Source organism: Cynocephalus volans, chromosome 1 (genome assembly GCF_027409185.1).
Source record: "Cynocephalus volans isolate mCynVol1 chromosome 1, mCynVol1.pri, whole genome shotgun sequence".
NCBI lineage: Eukaryota > Metazoa > Chordata > Mammalia > Dermoptera > Cynocephalidae > Cynocephalus > Cynocephalus volans.
This window is the reverse complement of record NC_084460.1, coordinates 84,057,459-84,077,500: the sequence shown is the minus strand read 5'-3', so window position 1 is coordinate 84,077,500 and position 20,042 is coordinate 84,057,459. Positions and strand designations below refer to the sequence as shown.

Genomic DNA, 20,042 nt, shown 5'->3' with positions numbered 1-20,042 from the left:
AATGAACTGAATCCATCCCTCTTTAAAAATAAATAACTATAGTAACTTTCCCAAACAATATGATATCAATTAACTCGTCTTTCAATTACTAAACAATTCCATAAATACTCAATATTTGCAAGAACAGGTGATGGACATTTAGCCAAAAAATAAATACAAAGCTGAATATTTAGTCAAAAGGTAGAGAGAACAAGGAAATAAATTATAGTATGATATGCTAAATACCAAAATTGAAGACTGTAATAAATATTACAGAAAGTTAGGTCAAAATTACAAATCTAAAAATACTAGTCTACAAGAAACCTGAAAAACATTTAAGGAGGTCATATGTTCCTTTTCTAATCTAATCACTGTACTTGTTTTTCCCAAATATTAAATAGAATTTTCCTTCATAAAATAATCCATTCTTTCCTCTATTGATCACTGTAAGTTTATCATAAGCCTATTCTTACACATACTATAATCAAGATAACCAGAAGTGGAAATAAAACTAAATCTGCACTGATCCTTAAAATACAAATTATGTAGTCCTGGAACTTCTCCTATGAATGCTTTAAATAAATGGTAATAGTATTAACTGCCAATATTTGGACAGAATTCCAGCAAAAACCAGATTCATGTGTGCATATATGTATATTGCATCAAGCACTAAACAAATAAAAGGCCAAGTTGTAAAATATCATATATAAAACAATTCTATTTTAAAGAAAAACAAAAAGCTAAGTAATATATGCATATATATGTCTGTGAATAGAGAATGGTATGGGAGGGTGCTAAACGACACTATATTGATGGCAGGTAGAAGAAGAAATATTCATTTTTTTTCTTTATGTCAGTTTTTTGATCCATTATAGTGAACATGTATAACTTCATAATATTTAAATGTATATAATGAAGTTTTAAAAAGGAAGAGGATACAGGTACATAAACAACAAAATTTTCTCACAGTGAGTATACTGGAATCAAGATTGTTTTTAGTGATCTAAAGATACATAACTGGAACAGTTAAGAGTTTTTCTTTATCTACAATAATAATGATACACTTGTAGAAAGTCTTATGCTTCAATATGTTTTTTTCACACCCTATTTTAACAACCCTATGAATAAGCAGAAAATGAAAAAGTGAAACGAGAGATTATGTGCCTTCTGGAGGTCACACAGTAAAATCACATTCTGACTCCTTGTGCTGTGCTCTTCCTAAAAAAAACTGGCTGTGTATGTTAAAATTAAATACAGATGCTATGGTTCTGTGGCAAACAGTTATGAGTGTGGCTAAAGATACCACTGTGACAAAAAGATTCTTTCATCTTAATTCCAAATGCTTTGAATGGAGAGATAGAAAGCAACCTTGTTATCTCTGCTATTAGCTGTCTCTCTCCATTTACAGAAGTTATATCCTAAGAAAGCCCCTGAAATAACTACTAGGTACCTCACAGGATTCCCTGCAATGAAACAGAACCTTCAGTGTCCTGAACCATTATACAATAAAATATAAGAATAAAAAACTCAGTTATCACAGTAGTTTCAAGTTCTGACTTTTTTACACTGTTGAGTAATGGGAGGTAGGGGTTACTTTAATGTATTAACAATATTTAGTTTTAACTTTAAAAAGCTTTACATGTGCATACAAGTCAGGAAAAGTCATCTATGCTAAACATAAATCTGAGATTATTAGTAATATGAAAACTACATTACATCTTGTTTTTTTGTTTTTTGTTTTTGTAATTGCTAACTTGCCACCATTTTCTCACGAGAATGTTGTGTCTTAAAAATGCAACACCGACCTTCCTTTGGAAGGTGGAGGGAGGCATTGAAGGAGAACAGAGAAGGAGCCCAAGTTCATGCTATTGGGATGACTGAGTCACGTTTATTAATCATTTATTGCAAAAGCAATTTTTAATAAACTTGTAACTGATCAAAATGTATTAGAGAAATGGACTGCTGACAATGGCACTGGTTCTGACTGCAATGTGTGCCAGTCCTCAGATTTAAGACCTGTAAACAGCCTAAGAAATCATGACATTAATATGACATTAACATTTAATCCACATCATAAAGGTATTTAATTTGCACACATTCATAGAACACACGTGTCTGCTAAAAGGAAAGAGAAAAATTTATGGAATTGGTCTTCTAGAAAGAAGAAAAACTTCAAGCTGTTTCATCTCATGATCACAGTTTGAGGAAAGCGTCTATTTTAACATGTACTTTTACCCTAAACCTCAAATATATATTGGCCTAGGTGAAAAAAACAAAACGTTGGGAAGTCCTTACATATGAGCTAATAAATATTTTTAATCAGTGTTAAATAAACTTAAAGAGTATGTGAAAAACATCAGTGCATTTTGAGCTAACTGTATTTCCAAACTCATTGGACAAATGTCAAAAACATTTTTTCAGAACACAATTGGGAAATACAAAACTACAACTGAGATATTAAAAAATGCAACAGATAAGACAAATGAGTTTAGAATAGGATTCATAAACTTTTGTTTTTTTTTCATTTTCTAGTTCATGCTGTATGTTAACTGAATCCTGAAAAGTATGAAAATAATGCATTAACTGTATTTATGTTTGTGTTAAATAAAACAGTTAGAACTAAAACACAGCAGTTTGATTTGCAAGCTCTATGTAAAATAGCATAAAACAGAGGAAAGGGCTTTTATTAGAATCTGATACTATTTATTGATGAGTACGTAATAGCAATGGGCCTGCCTACATTTCTGGCAAGCAGCAACTGTATTCTTATCAACCACTGATGGGCTAAACAAGTTATTAATGACAGTCGCTTTTCAACACTTAAAATTGTCAGACTGTGTTGCTTGACCACAAGGACAAGTAGGTCATCACTCTCAAATGTTATACAGTGTAAGAAACATAAATGTTACCTCCGTAGGGAGGCAAAACCTACAGGTATGGCTCCAGAGTTCTTTTGCTGTTCAACTATTAATAGAAAGCAAATCCCACTTAAAGCTGTAAACACTTGTAAACCCTTTTACTAAAAGATTTATTATTACTTAATTTTCTACCTAAGGCTGAACAAAGTATTACTTGTCCTAATGCCCAGCTCCAGTCCTGAAAAACACAACTTAACACCTAAACCCAAAATAAAGGGGAAAAAATGTCCCTCTGTTATTCTTGCAGAATAAGATAAAGAATTTTTTACCCCTCTGTAATCCTGTGGAGTACCCCTCTCCCTAGGTTTATAAACACTCAACCAATCATTCACAGGTTACAGAATCATAGTCAATGTTCTTCACCAGACTTAGAAGGCCTTCTTCATTGGATACATGTCTTTCAAGTCAATACCTTTTAATGTATTTTTCTTCCTGGTGGTGACCAGATGAGCGGCATTAGTCTCACTTGGGAGCTTACTGAAATGTACAATCTTGAATCCCATCCCAGACCCAGAGAATAAGAATCTCCATTTAAACAACATTCCCAGGTGACTCATATGCACATTAAAGATGGTGAGGAACTGACCTAGATCACCATGTCTCCCCACTCCAATCCACTTCCGTTTATTTGACTTTTCAGATAAGAGAACAGGAAAGCTTTAGAAACATCATACTGATCAGGATAATTCACTTCATTCCCTGCCAAAAGGGGCATAGCACAGCAGTCCTTCTTTCAAGCCAGAAACAACCCACAAAACTATTCTGACCTAAGAAAGTGACAATTTTTCACATAATTCAACCTAATATTTTCTGATCTCAATCCCTCTCCCAAGAAGAAAGGATAGCTTTTTATTTTATAGTTTGCTTATATATATAAAAAAAAAGGTATATTCCAATCAAATGGCAAGGTTCTATCTCCTGTGCTTTTTCATACTCATAAAAGTAAAAATGCATGTTAATATCACTAATCCTGACTGCCTTAAAAACTCTCTAGAAAGAAAACATTTTAATGCCCATTCAGCAGTTCAATAAGGGCTACTAGTCACTACATTTTCCAGAATTTTAAAGCATAAAATGGTAGAAAAAGCATGGACTCAGTACTCTTTGATATAACAAGAAGAACTTAGAGTCCATTTTCTATATCTTTAGAGCATCATTAATAAAAAAGTCAGGAGCAATATCACCTAATAACTATCCACCTCTACTCCTTCAATCCTTCTGTTTTAATAGACATAACACTGGAGTCATTATCAGAAGACTTTTCATCTGTATACGATCCTCCATCAAATAAAAAAATATTATTTCCTGAAGTTCATCACAAAATCTAATTAAGCACATTATAAGCAGTCTTTTCACTCATTTTCCCAGTCTTTAAATATGATAATGGGCACTGAGTTCCTTGAGATGTTTTGTGTTTAGTTCTGCTGATGATTCCTGCAGGATGATTCCTTAGGATTCAAGGTCTATTCACCCGTGGTTTCTAACATTTTCAATTATGAATTTCTCTTTTTGAGGTAAAAATTTTCACAGATCCCTTCCAACTGCTAATAGTGGTAGTAAGTTTAACACATAACCAGAAGCACAAACAAAAATCATCCCCAGAAAAATAAAGGACAACACTTAGACACCAAAATACTAAACACAGACCTAGGATTTGGTGTTACCACAGCACCAGCTAGAGGAAAGGGGCTTGAAAGTAAGTAGGACCAGAAGTGGCAGCCTCAGGAAGCAATGTTCCTCAGAGAAAATCAGATAAATAGAATACATGGCAGTGAAGAAATAGAAGAAAGTAAGAATAAACTGAAACAGCTAAAGAGAAACATAACGTGTTAACCTCTTCCTTCTCCTCTCTTCACATTCACCATCATCTGTTAAAGAAATTGCACTTCACTATACAGCAGAAGAGAATATCCTTGAACTAGGAACCCTGTCTACGAAATGTTTAGGTTTAAATAAAACAAAATAAAATCACCCTCCTATAAAGCTACTGTAAGAAGTAAATGGAAAATGCAAATAAAAATATTTCCAGATGAAAATTCTCCCCCTCAAAACAACCACAAAGCATAAGACTCTTTTAGACAAATAACAAAAAGAAAACCTTGAATCAGAAATTAAAAAAAAAAACAGAAATGGAAGAAAATATATTTCAGAAATGAAGAACCAATTAAAATATGCCCAAGGAAGAATTAATTTCAATGAAAATTTAATAAGAAACATTGAGTAAAACCAGGAAAACAACTGGAGAATGAAAGCAAAGTAAATAAAGTAGTAGAAATGGCCAGAGAGAAAGCGACTAAGATAGAACACAAGCAAAGAAAGTTATACACACAGACACACACAAAATTAGAGTTCCTGAAGAAGAAAACAAAACAATAAGACAGAGCTGACATTTAATACTATAGTCCAAGAAAATTATTTCTGGAAATGAGAAAACTGAAATCTACATATGAGAAAGCTCACTGTATACTTGAAAAAAACCCAACTTCAGAAACAGTAAACTTTCGAAATTATCTTAGTAAATCTAGACCTTACGAACAAAGAAAAATAGCAATACCTCAAGGGAAAAAAATCAAATTACCAATAAGGGTAAGAAAATAAGGGTGGTACCAGAAATATCAAGCAATAGCAATATATGAAACAAGGCATTAGTGGAATAATATTTTTAAGAAAGTCAAGGATAGAAAATGCAAGACAAGGATTTTATATCGAGCCAAGTTTTCATTTAAGTAGCAAGACTATAGAAAAACAGCTTGTAATGTGTAAGATCTCAGGGAATATTGTACACAGGCACCTTTCCTGAGAAATATAATAAAGATGAATTTCACCAAAACAAGAGATAACTGAGGAAATATCAGCAAACTGTGAGTAAACATTTAATATATTTAATTTTAGAACTCATTCTAAAATAAGGTGACAACATGGGTAGAGGAACCGTATGCAAATATATGTTCTAACAAAGTAGCAAGAATACAACTAGAAGAAATGGGAGAAAAAGGAAGAAAGGTAAGAAAGGAGCATTGGATATAAAAAAGGTAATAGGTGGAAATCAAAGGATGCCATTTAAAAAGTTAAACAGGAATAAGGATTAAAAGCACTATAAAGGTATAAATATAAAAGTAACCACTAGAACAAAAACTAAAATCTTCCTAAATTTTGAAATTAAAAAAAAAAATAATAATAGCTCTTAAAAGACAATTCTCCATAGCTGTCCTGCACCAGCTTTTGTTCTGGACTATCCTTTCAAAGATGTTTGTATAGCAAACAGTCTTGGAAGCTAAAGGTAGAGTCTCCCCTTGGACCAAAAGATAGCTTTGTTACCTAAGAAAATAAAGATGTTTTCCTCTTGGGCAAAGTTTGGGTAGGTTTTGTAGCAGCCCCTTAAAAAAAACCGTAAACTTGGAGTTCCTCAAGCTATGACATAAACCCACTGAGTATGCAGTATCACTCTATGGGACGTAGGGGTCAAAAAGAACCTACACAAACATAAATCATGCACTACCTATTGTGCTGTTAGAATAAAATGCTTTGTCGCTGATCCAGAAAAATCGTGTTTTCTGCCAGCATCTATGAAGTGTGGCAGGCATGCAAGTAGACTAAAATCTCAGATTCTTAATAAAGAAGATAGCCAAAAAGAGAAAGAAACACAATAAATGTAATAATACATACAACGATTCCGGAATGGTTTCTAGATTATATTGTTAAATAGAAGGTAAGTACTAATATGCTATCTTTCAAAGAAGAAAAAATAGAAATATATACACATGTATGAATACACACACACACACTTAATTTTATGAAAAAAAGCACAGGAAGGATAAACCAGAAGTCAATAAAATTGGTTACCTACAAGGAGTAGAGGAGAACAGGCTAGAAAGGAAGTGAGTGACATCTCTCTGAGAATTCCAGTGTGTATAGTTTTGACTTCTGGAAGCATGTCAACATTTTACATGTCCAAACATCATTAAATCAACAAGAATGGGGACAAGGGCACCTAAACTGAATGCAAACAGAAATAAATGAATGGACCTGTATTTCAAATGAATAACATAACTACACTTAATGGGGGAAAAGAACTGCAAATAAATTTTGGACTCTTTTTAGGTTTGTTTTTCCATAAGGTATGCTTGTAGCAATTCTGAAACTATTTTATGTGTGTTATATGACTGAGCAAATAAGTATATGCATTGGTGCTGTTAGGAGTCAGGGTTCTCACTTTGAATGAAGGGAAATACAAACATAAAATGGGGAATGACAAGGAAGAACTCTGTGGTTTGTATTGGAATTTAAGGCATTAGCTGGCTAGCTAGCTAATTTGGACTGAAAGAAGTAATGAAATCCCAGAAACGATGAGCACATCAGATGTGCAAATCTTGATCTCTAAATATCTTTGCCCTCTAAAATGAAAGAGTAATTTGAAGAAGTGCCTGATTCCAGGGGTGGATCAGGAAAAGTATAAGATAAGCCTGGAACATCTTGTTACAGAAAAAATAAGGAGGTCTGAAGGGAGGGAAGGAGAAAGAAAGGAAGGAAAAAGAAAAGATGAAGGTACGTCAGAAGAACACAGAAGCCATCTGGAAAGGATTCTCCATGGACAAATATGGGACAATTTAGGCATCAAAATAAGTAAGGACAGTAATTGATAATAACCTATTCAATAAAATAAAAATCTATGAGTCATAACAAATAATAATTAATAATAAATCCTTGCTCATAACAGACATATAAAATAAGAAGGATGGGCTCTTCCTTACAGTAGAATGCTGGCTATAATATGGAAGCAGTGGTAGAGTTGGGAAATCTCCATTTTGCAATCAACAGTGAATAATGAAGTAACAACCTTCAAAGGCTCTGTCTAAAACTTTAAACAGATATAGGCTTTACTGGTAGTGGACAAGTTCATGAAAAGAAAAATAAAATGGCATTTGGCAGTATACTATAAGAAATTTAAGGTGAGAAGAATGACATGCTGGACAGTCCCCAGGAAAAGCTGGCCACATAGAAAGAAAGAAATGATAGAACAATGGCTGAATCAAGGGCCTGAGAGACTGTCAAGGACTAAGTAAAGGAAATCAGCCCTTGAAAACGTTCCAGGGAAAACAGTCCACCTAACCCACTCTTTTCTCCATACAACCACACCTGCTTTCTCCTTTCCAAGGTTACACATAACTACGTACCAAGAAAAGCCCATAAACATATAGTACAGAGACAGTGCAACTATATATGCTTCCAAGTGACAAGTATAACAAGTTACATATGTCCTTTTTCTTAACTTACTTAAATTTATATTGGCTTTTACCCTCTCTTAGAACAATGCTAACGCTCTAAGATAACCTAAATAAATAATTTGGAAAGACCAAGTTTGAAGAAGGCTACATAAAGAAGAGATTAATTTCAAATGTGTGAGATGCTCTTCTTATTTTAATTTTATATCATATATTTTTAAAAACCAATCTATTAGAAGCTATACTTCTAATAGTATTTGGCTATACAGCCAATTCAAAGAAAGGCTACATGTGCTAGAAGGTATGGGCTCTAAATAATCTGCTCAGCAGGAAAGGGGAGAAGAAACAAACCTAAGGAGCTCACAGGTGCCAGACAAAGCAAGTTTCATTAATGTTCAACCCATAAATTGTGAGTTCACCTCCTTCTTAGGTGAACTTTCTTACACAGGTTATGAAGAATATCAGTGACTTTACTGAGTATTATTAATGCACAAAGCAAGATAGACAGACCGACAGACATACATAGACAGATGGATGAATAAACTGGTAGTAGTTCAGTTAGTGGGTCAATTACAATGTCAAGTTACAAAATCAAACAACTTAGATAAGACCCATTAAAATCATCTGCTTCCAACTATCTAACTGTATGCTAATTCTCGCTCTCTCATCCCTGAAATGCTTATCTTTGAAATATATTTGATGTATTATGACCTAGATAAAAATGAAACATAACTTAGGGTCAAGAATAAAGAGGAATAATTAATACATGATTATTCTTGACCTCAGTAAGTGGCTATGCCTTATCAAAGGTTTTTAAGTATTTTTAGCTGGAGAACTCTTTATTCAAATGAAATCTTATTAAAAAGTTCAAAAGCTTACTATACAAAATAACTAAAAGTGGAACTACTTTAGTTAAAGTGGGCAGGGAAGTCTGGAGTACTACCTGCTTTGGGGAGCTTTCTTCGCAGCCCAAGGCACACTTAGGAAAACACTGCTTTGTAAGATTTTAAGTACAGTATAAATATGTAAAATAGTCACTGAAAATGAGACCTGACAAGTATAAAAATTATGAAATTTAAACTAAAAAAACCCCAAAACATTATTATTTACTGAGGAACATAAACAAAGAAATATAAAGTCTATTTAATACATAATCATTTACAAGAGAATTATAAAAGACAGCTCATTTTGGCACTATGGTAGCTGTTCTTCCTTATTATAAGTCCTCAACTGATACCGGAATGTGATGCTTCAGATTAACATTTTTATTCTGATGTACCTATGTCCTAAATACCTTATGCCATTATGAAATGATAAACAGATAGGAGGTTGGGAAATATTTATAATAAGAATAACAATATGATCAACTTACTTCGAATCCTGACAAATACATAGTTCAGACTTTCTAATTATATCTGCTTTTATGTAATTAATCTGTAATTTTTAGGATCACTTTTTAAAATCTAGGATTCCTCAGTTTCCTTTAGCTAGTAAGATGAAAACCAAAAATTCCTTCCAATTCTAAAATGGCTGGAAGCCAAAATGCAGCTGCCTCTTGCTACTGTTTGCTTTTGCAGAAGCTGAACAAAAGCACATCGATTAGTTAACAAAGTTACAGTATAATATACGAATGAAGTCTTGCATTAAAAAACTACTTAGACTGTATTTACAAAAGAATCCCTACCATTAATTATTCAACATTAGGATTTGACCAGAAACCAGAGCATGACTTTATAATGCTCAGTTTAAATGAACTACTTAATGTTGTGATGAACACTCAATACAGTGGAGCTCAATGAATTTCATGCCTGTTGTAATACTATGATTTTTTTCAATTTTTTGATCGATGGACAGATTTTAATGCTAAATCAGTTCGAATTTCACTTGTACTTTTAAAATGTTTAAACAAAAAATTTTGCATCTTAATTATCTTATTTTCTAAAATTGAATGTAGTTTAGACCAATGCATTATTCATAAAGCAAAGACATCAGGAAAAACAAAGCTATGTGCTTCTTTCAAAGCCGTTAAATTGCTAAAACATACCATGTTTATGCATGCAATATTTGATTGTGTTTTTCTTAAAACACAAGCTTGTTTTTATCAGATCAAGATATGCCAAAAATTCTAAACCAAACAATTTTTGTTTATAATTAAAGCAATCATCAATCCAAGGATTGTCATCCACTTTATTTCATCTCTACATCAAAAAAAAAAAAAAAAAGAAAAGTAATTTAAAAAAATTTTAAATTCCCTTGAAATGATAAGATAAATGAAAATGTAAGTGCCTTCACATAATAACAGTAAGCTGACCCTTTGGGAAATGGTTGACTTTCTCAATACAAGGTATTCAAAGCTCATTCAAAAGTGTTCATTTAGAATGCAGATATCAAAGATGATGCAAATATTCAAGAGAAAATTAGAACTTACCAGATGTTCTAATCCAACTTTGATGTTTCCAGATTCCCTAAAATAGAAGAATAAAAGTTCTCAATAGTTGCTAAACCCTTGTCTGCTCTATTTTATATTTACCTCCAAAATGTTTTATAAAGCCTTACAATTTTTTCATCTATCTTTACCTATGTTCATAATGACAATGTTTTTAAGGACAGAACAATTTCCACCAAAAGAAAACAGACAATTTCTTTATATTAAATAGTATTACCTCTAAAGTTGCTATTCCACTAACAGAAAAAATGTTTCAGATTTTTCAAAGTCAATAGAGAACAAAAAGTCAAATTATATTATTATTTTACTATTCACAAAAAAATGTTTATTTCACATTAGCTTTTTCATTAGAGGTTATGTTTATATCCAACATTTATTATAAAAATGTTCAGACTTACAGATTCTACCACCTTGATTCTACAACTGACATTTTACTATATGTGCTTTATCAAATATCCATCCACCAATGGTTGCAGTTTTATGTAAAAGGTACATAGCTAAATAACTAAATCTTGACAATTTTTTCCTTACAATAATTTTATTAACTTAGTGCAGACTACAAATCAGGATATAAGATTGCTGTAATATTAGAAAGCAGGGGGCTGGACTATTAGCTCAGTTGGTCAGAGTGCAGTGTTATAACACAAAGGTTGAGGTTTTGGATCCCTGTACCAGCCAGCTGCCCGCCCCCCCCCCCCCCCAAAAAAATCCTTGTGTTTAAAAAACAAAATATTACCAAAGAAAACACAAACATCAAATATCATTGATATATTTCAAGTATTTAATTTCTTGCTTTCGCTGAAAAAGAGACTGCTGATGGAACTAAAAATACAAGTATTTGTACAAGTAGCAAAGATAACTTAAATATATTTAGTAAAGTGTGCCAAATAGCTGATTTTTTTCTGATTTCAATCTATATTAAATTATTGGTAACAAATAGACTTTGACTTTTCTCACTCTGATCAAGCAATATTTTAGTTCCATCATAACTACCAAGCTTTATCCTTTTTAAACATGAAATTGTAATTCTATCACATTGCAGAAAGTAATTATGAAACCTCCAACAACAAACATTATTATATTCATAAAGCTTCTCCCTGCACCTCTTTGTTTCTCTGAGGGATCCCCAACTTTATATCTTTTCTATTTCTGTCTCCTATGTTTTCTCTGCCAAAAATATATTTACTTCTGTTTCCTTTGTTTTCCTATGCTATCTTTCCAAATTTCCCTATCTTTATTCCCTTTGACTCTACTACTTGAAAACTATACTTGTGGCTACCAACCTTTGCTCTCACCTAGTATGCCCAGTTTGGCATACTAGGAATAAATTCCCACTTCTACTGATTAGTACTCATCTTCAACCATTCTTTTCTCTACTTTTGCTTCTAGCAAGCTTAGCAAAATTATATATTCAACGTTTAGAAATTTAAGAGTTTCTGAAGCTCATTCTCTAATCTCATTCTCTAATCTCTAATGTCATTGCAGTCCTAATGACAAATAACAGGAATAAATCACCACAAGGTGTGAGAGAAAGTTACTATCTATATAAATAATTATTTTAAACTTTACAAAATTAATGCATTTATTGGAGTTGGAAGTCAAATGCATCAAGTTCTCACAAGGACATTCTCATATCGTTATTCGTGTAACTTAAAATCTGAACAAAAAAAGAATAAAACATATAGTGAAACATCTGAAGTGCAATAAGTGTCTGCAAACATACACATGTGCATGCGTGTGCACACACACGTATAATAAAATTGTCTTCCTCTCATCACTGACTCCCAGTTCTCAATTACTGATACTAGCTCTTTGCTTACCCTTCTAAAGGTATTCTATACACTTGTGTGGGTGTGTGTGTCCTGGTTGTGTTTGTTTAAATCCCAAACAGAAACATACTATACATACTGTTTTGTACCTTCACTTGGCAATCTATATCTTGTAGTTTGTGCTACATAATACACATCTACTCCACTTTCCCCACAGCTACACTGTCACAAATGGTTCTTATTAGAAAATGATATTGTAATATAAAAAGAACAAAAATGCTCAGATTCAAAGCGCAAGTCTATAATTCATTATCTGAAACCATTGGAGCTAGACATTTCATCAGAATATTCTGGATTTTAGAAAGGTGATAAGGTACACATACTGTACGTCATACAACACTGCCAGTGGGGTCTGGTGCAATATCTCATCATCAGACACACTAATAATTCTGAGCAAACATATGAATGTCCACACAAATTGGGATAAACAAAGACTGTAAATAGCTTCATTTCAGGGTTGGTTTTGCTGTCAACTGAGTTTGCCACAAACTTAGAGAAAATCACCTGGTTTTCTGAGCTGTTTGCATTTTAGAATGGAGGAAAAGAAACTGTTCTTTAAAAGAAAAAGAAAAAGCAGGCTATTGTTTTGCTGTTTTCAAGTGATTCTCTATGTTAAAGGTTTTTAGAAGACATACGTGTTGAACGGTATGCCTAAGAGAAGACTACCCACCACTCTCCATATACTACTTTTCCTTCACTACCAAGTGTAACCAAATGCAATCAACCACCAGGTCTCGGCTATCCAGCATCCTTAATTATCATTTAGTTCTAATTACTTCTTTCTATCTCCACAGCCTCTACCTTATTTCAAGCCATCATCTTTTCTCATCTAAATTACTGCAAGTCTCTTAATGACTCTCAATGGCTCCTGCCTTGCCCTGTATCAGTTCATTCTCCATAATACAGCAAAACCCTTCTAAAATGTAAGTTTGATTGTGTCAATTTCCTTCTTAAAATCTACAATATCCTACCACTCTCCAGTTTACCTGTTCCCTCTGTTATCTTGCCAAAGCTACATCACATGTATAGTGACAGCAACAGCCATGACACACTACTAACCTGGTTTCATTCACCACTGAACAACTTGCTGTCTGTACCTACAATGCTTTTCTCCCAGGCTCTTCTAATCCTCTCATCTAGCTAACAAAAAAACATCCATCAGGACTTAACCATACCTCAAGTGGAGAAACCTCCCTTCTCTACAAATGGAGTAATGAATTCTTCTCATGTGTTCCCATAACACTCTGGGCATGTCCCATCACAGAATTTATCACACTTTATTATAAATGCCTATTTACTTTCCCATTGACACCACTCAAATGAAAACTTGAGGACATGCATTGCATCTTTTAATTTTTATATTCCAGCATCCAATACAATGTCTGAATCAGAGTATGTATTCAATGAATAAGGGTCTGGCATCTGACCATCATGAGACAAGTGGGTGGAGACTTAGTAGCAACCAGCTCAGGTCTCTGAGTGGTCCTACCCAACCCCACCCTATCTCCAACCCACACAAACAGCAAGGCAATTTGTAATAACTAGTGATTGCCTAAGATAATAGTACTAGTAAGTATGTGTGGGTATGTACGTGTGTGCAAACACAAGCATGGGGTGAGTGGTTCTTTTTTTTGCACACTTTTTGAAGTAGGACACAATGGGGAAATTGCTCAAGGCAAGACTAGAACACTAGGGGCTTTACACAATAGTTCTTAAATTAATGGGGAGGAGCACAAGTCATAACCTAGGCTTTTATCCCCTCCACTTAGATTAAAATTACTAGCCAAGGCAGCTGACCACAAGGTGTGTAAACATAGGAACAGAAAAACAACAAACAGAACAACCTCATCCAGAGAAAATAGAATAGACTGAACAAGAATGTAATTTAAGCATAATAATATCTTCAAAGGGGAATTTTAAGTATGAAAATGCAGCTATGAAAAAGAATCAATATGTGATAGTGGGAATCAAAAATACAATAGTTTGAAATAAAGAACTCAGAGGATGGATTGAAAGCATAATAGATACAGACAGAGAAGGAATCAATAAGCTGGAATATTGGGTAGAAGAAGAATCTCAGAAGGCATAGGGAAGGGGTGAAAAGAGAGCAATAAGAGATAAAATTAAAAACAGGAGTAGAAGTGTTAACAGCTATATAATGGTAATCCATTATACAGATGAGTAAAAACAAAAGAGAAGAAATATTTGGAGATTAACTAAGAAGAAATAACTAAAAAGAAAACTAAAGAAAGTTCATCCTTAACCACCTGGAATTAAAATGCCAGAGAAGATTCTCAGAATGGGAAAAAAACAAAATCCAGCAGTGTGGTATTTATAAGAGACACATAATACACAATGATTCAAAAAGGTTTCAAAAGAAGGGATAGACAGGCAAATACGAACCAAAAGAAAGCTGGGGTGGCAATTTTTAAAATATTTAAGTTCCCTAATGCCCTCCAAATATATACCAGGATACTTAAAAAAAAAGTCTGTGGAATAATAGAATTAAAAGATAACATGAATCTTTCCATGAACTTTTTGAAGACTCCTCATAGATACTCGTATATGAAAAAGGGCATCCTATTCTAGTACAAAATACAATAGATGAAAAAGCTTTCATTTATATCCAGAAGGTGTGCATACACATAAGCTTCATACATATTATACTGGAAAACCAAAGTTTGAGCAAAACTTTGAATACTGAAAATAAGTTTTCTTTACTTTTACTTTGGGGAAAAAGACAAGAAAAGCCGACCATCTGAAAATAGCACAAATAAAGCATCATGAGTGTATAAATATCACACAAGACAGCATAATATGTAATTCTGGTTCTAGAAGCAGAACACCTAAACTCAAATTTAAGCTCTACAACAAAACAGTTGTGAGCTTAGTAATAATCCAACTTCTCTGAAGCTAAGATGGTCCACCTATGATGTGAGGATTACATAACACATGCCTTATATAACACATGAGGTTCTTGTGAAAGAGTAAGCAAGATAATGTATATAAAGGACCATTCCAAATTGTAATGTGCTATAAAAGTGTTATTACAATGGATGACAATTAAATACAAAAGTCTTAAAAGTGATTCCAAAAGTCCTAATGAATTTTAAAAAAACAGAGAGGGAAGATCCAAGACATTGATAGAGGATCTTGCAACAAATGGTATAAACTCTGTCCTCTTTAGTTGTCTGTCTCTTGGGCTGTCCCTGTCATGACTTCATCAATATTTGTGCAATTCCCTTTGCCCTGTGCTGAAAGCAGACTTAATTCAATTATAGGTCTCAAAACTGATAAAATGGTCCTGAAGTGGAAAATGGGAAGAGATTATTGGCAAATGAATAAAGATTTGTATCGAACTAACACACATGAGTACAGCAGGTCTTTTTTTAATCATTCCCTGTCTTAAATCTTCTGGGAACCATGAGTTTCCCTTCCCCTCATGCAGCACATCGATTTCTGAATTAGACTGCAATATTAAATAATTAATATACTTGCCATGATTGATGTTCTGCATTAGTTGAATATTAGGTTATCAATCAAAATCCACTTGGTTTAATGTAATAATATTGAAAAAGTGTCATGGGCTGTTCATCCAATTTGTAGTTGAGGTAGCACAGATAGTAATGTTGCCATAACACAAGGCTCTAAAGCAGGAAATGCAGTGGCTCAACATGTATGAGGCAGACATTTTGAAAACTAACTGGTACAAGGCTGAGGTTGTCCTAAATAAACACATGGCACCTGTCGGTTTCAATCTTAGGAGTTAGAAGATGCTGTGCATCAATCATGCTGTGGCAGGCCAAAAAAAAAAAAAAAAAGATAAAAATAAAAGCAAGATATTATTTTTCCTTTTCTGCAAATTTAATTATTTTGCCAAAGGAAACATTCTTTAAGTCCAGAAACTGTTGCTATGATAAAGCATATGTCCTCTTAAGAAATTTCTAAATAAAAAGACTAAGATATTTTAGATCTAGTCTTATTAGAAAGGAATCAATTTTTCTTTTCCTTTTTTTAAAATATGAGAACAGTATCATACCAAAGTGATCATTCAGGTTTTTTAATGGTCTAAGGGAATCAGATCGAGAAGACACAGTTAATAATGGTATTTATTTTGAAAAAAACTCTATTCCTTCTGATGATGACGTTTGCCTTTACTCTCAATATTTTGCATCTATACTTGTCAAAATATTAGTTTATAAAAAAATTCTTAATTATTTGCTTCTACTAGTAAAAATAAATAATTTTTCTCATCATTCCCTATTATATCAATCCAAAATCTATTAGGGATTCATTTATAAAAGTGATATTTAAAAACAAATTTAATAAACAAAAGACATCTCTCAAAAAACTGACTTTTTGGTAAGGAGTAAAAACTTAACAAAATAAATATAAACCAAAACCATTTCATAGAGCAAGCCAGAATTCCACTGGGTGTTTAATTATAAACTACTCATAAACCATAATGCACATAACTAATTGAAGAAGCATTAAAGTATTATTTCACTGACCAAGTCCTTAATAAATAAAAGATTAAATATGCATATGATCAGTAACGTATATGTATTATCTCATATAAAATGTACATACACACAGTAATTACGAAAAACAGAGTAATTCTTAAACAATAAAAATTTTACGGTAGGGTTTTTTTGTTGTAAACTAAGCATATTAGTCACTTTTAAAAGATTAGTACACTGCAGTTTTCTATAGATATAAGCACTAAGATCACAGTTAATTTTGTATTTTTCTTTCATAAAACAAAATCTTCATGAGTTGTTTATGATGGCAGTCAAAGCTCCCCAAAGCCTGAATACATTAATTATAAAAAATCCACATCTCCTATCTCAAACAATAATGGATACATTTTTACATGTATCAAGATTACTAATGAAAAGTCTGTTAATATATAAATGTAAGAAAAAACTGGGATCAAATTTCAGTTCTACTATTTACTAAACATAGGATCTTTGTCAAATTATATATCTTCTCTAATTTTTCTCACTTTACATTTAAATCAAGGATTAAAAGATAATCAGCGTGAATATAAGTCACTCAATAATTACTGGTTCAATATGAGACACTAATAATGAACCACCTGACTGCATTTCACTTTCAAAATAAGAAATATCTTTATAGAAGTTTTAGCTTTAATTGCCTTGAAACCTATTTCAATTGTAATACCTATAAATGAAAGTCAGTATCATTTTCGAACATCAAATATGTAGAAAGAGCTTAGTCCAATGGCTACCATCCAATAAGAACACCATGTATATCCTGATATAAGCTCGCTTTTATATACTGATCTTTTTGAAAGAAGGTAAAGATAAAATGTGTAGAAAAAGCAATCAAAAATAATTTCTAAGTTACCTAATGTTCTTACATTTTAACCCAACAAGAAAAGTATGAAATATCAGCACTAAGATTCGAAAAAATCTCAGTTTCTACCTACCAGGTTTGGTAAGAATTCTCAGCATTTTTCTCTGGATTGGAGAACATCTTGCAAATCAGTAGCTCTAAATGTATACTCTTATGTTACTACATTGTAGAATGATGGTTTTCAGATGTTTGTGTTTCACAAGTAGTTTTTGATCTGACCAATTATTATTTGAAATAAATTCTGTTCTAGACCTTATAAATCATTTGTACAGCCATGGTTACTAAATTTTAAGTATATTGTTCTTTTTATGATCCTTTAGTTGGTTTTAAATTCAAATATTAGTGAGTACCCACTATGTCAGGACAGTTTGAATTAAATATATTAAACAGCCAAGGACTTAGGATACACTAAGCTTATTCTGATGGGAAACTAAACTCTTAAGTTGGTAGAGATCAGTTAAATCATTTACAATCAGTCAGGTAAACAGGTTCTGGAGTTCACAGAATGGGTCCACAAGGGAAAGAGAAGACATTTCAATATTTCTGAAGTCATGCTCTAGGATAACCATTTCAGATGAAGGAAAACTAAGAAAATTTGTCACCAGTAGATCTGATCTAAAAGAACCAGTAAAGGAAGTTCTTCAGACATGAGAGAAATTACAGCAGAAAGAGACTTGGAAGATCAAGCTGAAGAAAGTGCAACAGAAATGTTATTTATTGAGCACCCTCATGCCTAGCTCCATGGTAAATTCTGAGGGTATAATAAAAGCAAAAGAACATAAACACAATCAGCAAAAAGAACAAGAAAAAATATGGTGTCTACGCCTTAGATGTTTAAAATTGTATTGTCAAAAAAGGCTAATATATGAAATAGTTAATGCCCAACCCAGGCAGGAAAATGCATGTGATATGTGTTACCTATTTACTACTTCTTACATGCAGAACAAAAGTGCATAATCAGTGACAACCTTCTTTCCCACTGAGGCTAGGTGCAGCTCATCATCTTTCTCAATCCAATGCTCTGAGTAGTCATAGCAATTCATCTGGAGCAGCAGGTGAGATGCAATGCATCACTCCCCCGCTTCAACCCCTGTTTTCAACCTAGTTCAAGAGATGTTCAGAAAAAGGAGAAACTGCCATATGTGTTAGAGTGGTTGGGAAAGATTTCGTAAAGGAGGGTCATTTTAGTTGGATCCTGAAGGATTGATTGTATTTGAGTAAACAGAAAAGAGAAGTAAATCTCCTCAAATCTTACTCAAATCTATTTGAGTAAATAGACTGACTGTAGGCTGAGTAATTAGAAAAGAGGAGGCAGGAAAAATAACTCAAAAGTCTAGCATGACCTGATACAGGTCAAGTACAGAGAGAGGCCTGCCCAGAAAAAGTACATTAAAAAGTCATATAACTTTAACTCATCAATTTAAAATAATTTTTATTATGTAAGTTTTCTGGTCCGTCACATACAGTTATACATGTTGTTCGTCTTGAAAAAAGAAAAAAAAAAAGAAAGGAAAAAGAGAAAGAAAAAGCAGAAGGGGGCAAGTGAAAGCTAAAAGCTACATGCCCTGGCCAAGCAATGTATGCCGGTATGGTGCTGTATCCACAGGAAGAAGAGACACCTTTTCCTAACATGCACAAAGGTACCATATGGACTAAAAATGGCCCTGAAAATAATAAATGCTTATTATAGAAAAATTCAAAAGTCACATCTGGTTCTAATGAAGAAGAAAAACGTCACCTGAAATCCCACCAGCCAAAGATAATAGCTTCAATATGTCCTATTTTTTCCTCTAGACATTCTTATCCATACACAAATATAATTATTTTTCTTACAAAAATGTGATCATTGTTGATTTGTTATATAGCTTAAATTTTTTTCACTACTTTATTATATATTGTAAACAGCTTTTCAGGTGTCAATAAATATGAATGCATACAACACATTTAATGTTTACATACAGTTATGCTCCTAGATACACAATAAGTTAACTTATCCTTTATTGTTGGACATTAGGGTTGTTTCTGATTTCTTCTTATAAACAAAACTGGATGGTAAAAATAAAGTAACTGATCATTAGATTAAAATATTATTTGTGAATTTTATGTAATGTTTATTTTAGTAGGAGAATTGTGGTTAACTGATTTTTTAAAAAAAGATTTTAAGGGGGAAATAAACCAATATATTTCATCTCTACTACTTAACATAAATAAATTCATATATATTTATTATATATCTTATTTAAATATCAGTATAATTATAAATAATTAA

General features: G+C 32.7%; 1 protein-coding gene across 3 annotated transcripts in view; it reads right to left on the bottom strand.

Annotated features, from left to right (window-relative positions):
• Nucleotides 1-20,042, bottom strand: part of RSRC1 (arginine and serine rich coiled-coil 1) — a 416,602-nt gene that overhangs the window by 230,326 nt on the left and 166,234 nt on the right. For all 3 annotated transcript variants that reach the window (XM_063112527.1, XM_063112546.1, XM_063112537.1), the window contains exon 5: nucleotides 10,548-10,584. In XM_063112527.1, coding sequence (XP_062968597.1) covers nucleotides 10,548-10,584 — 37 coding nt within the window. The remainder of the gene's footprint in view (nucleotides 1-10,547; nucleotides 10,585-20,042) is intronic.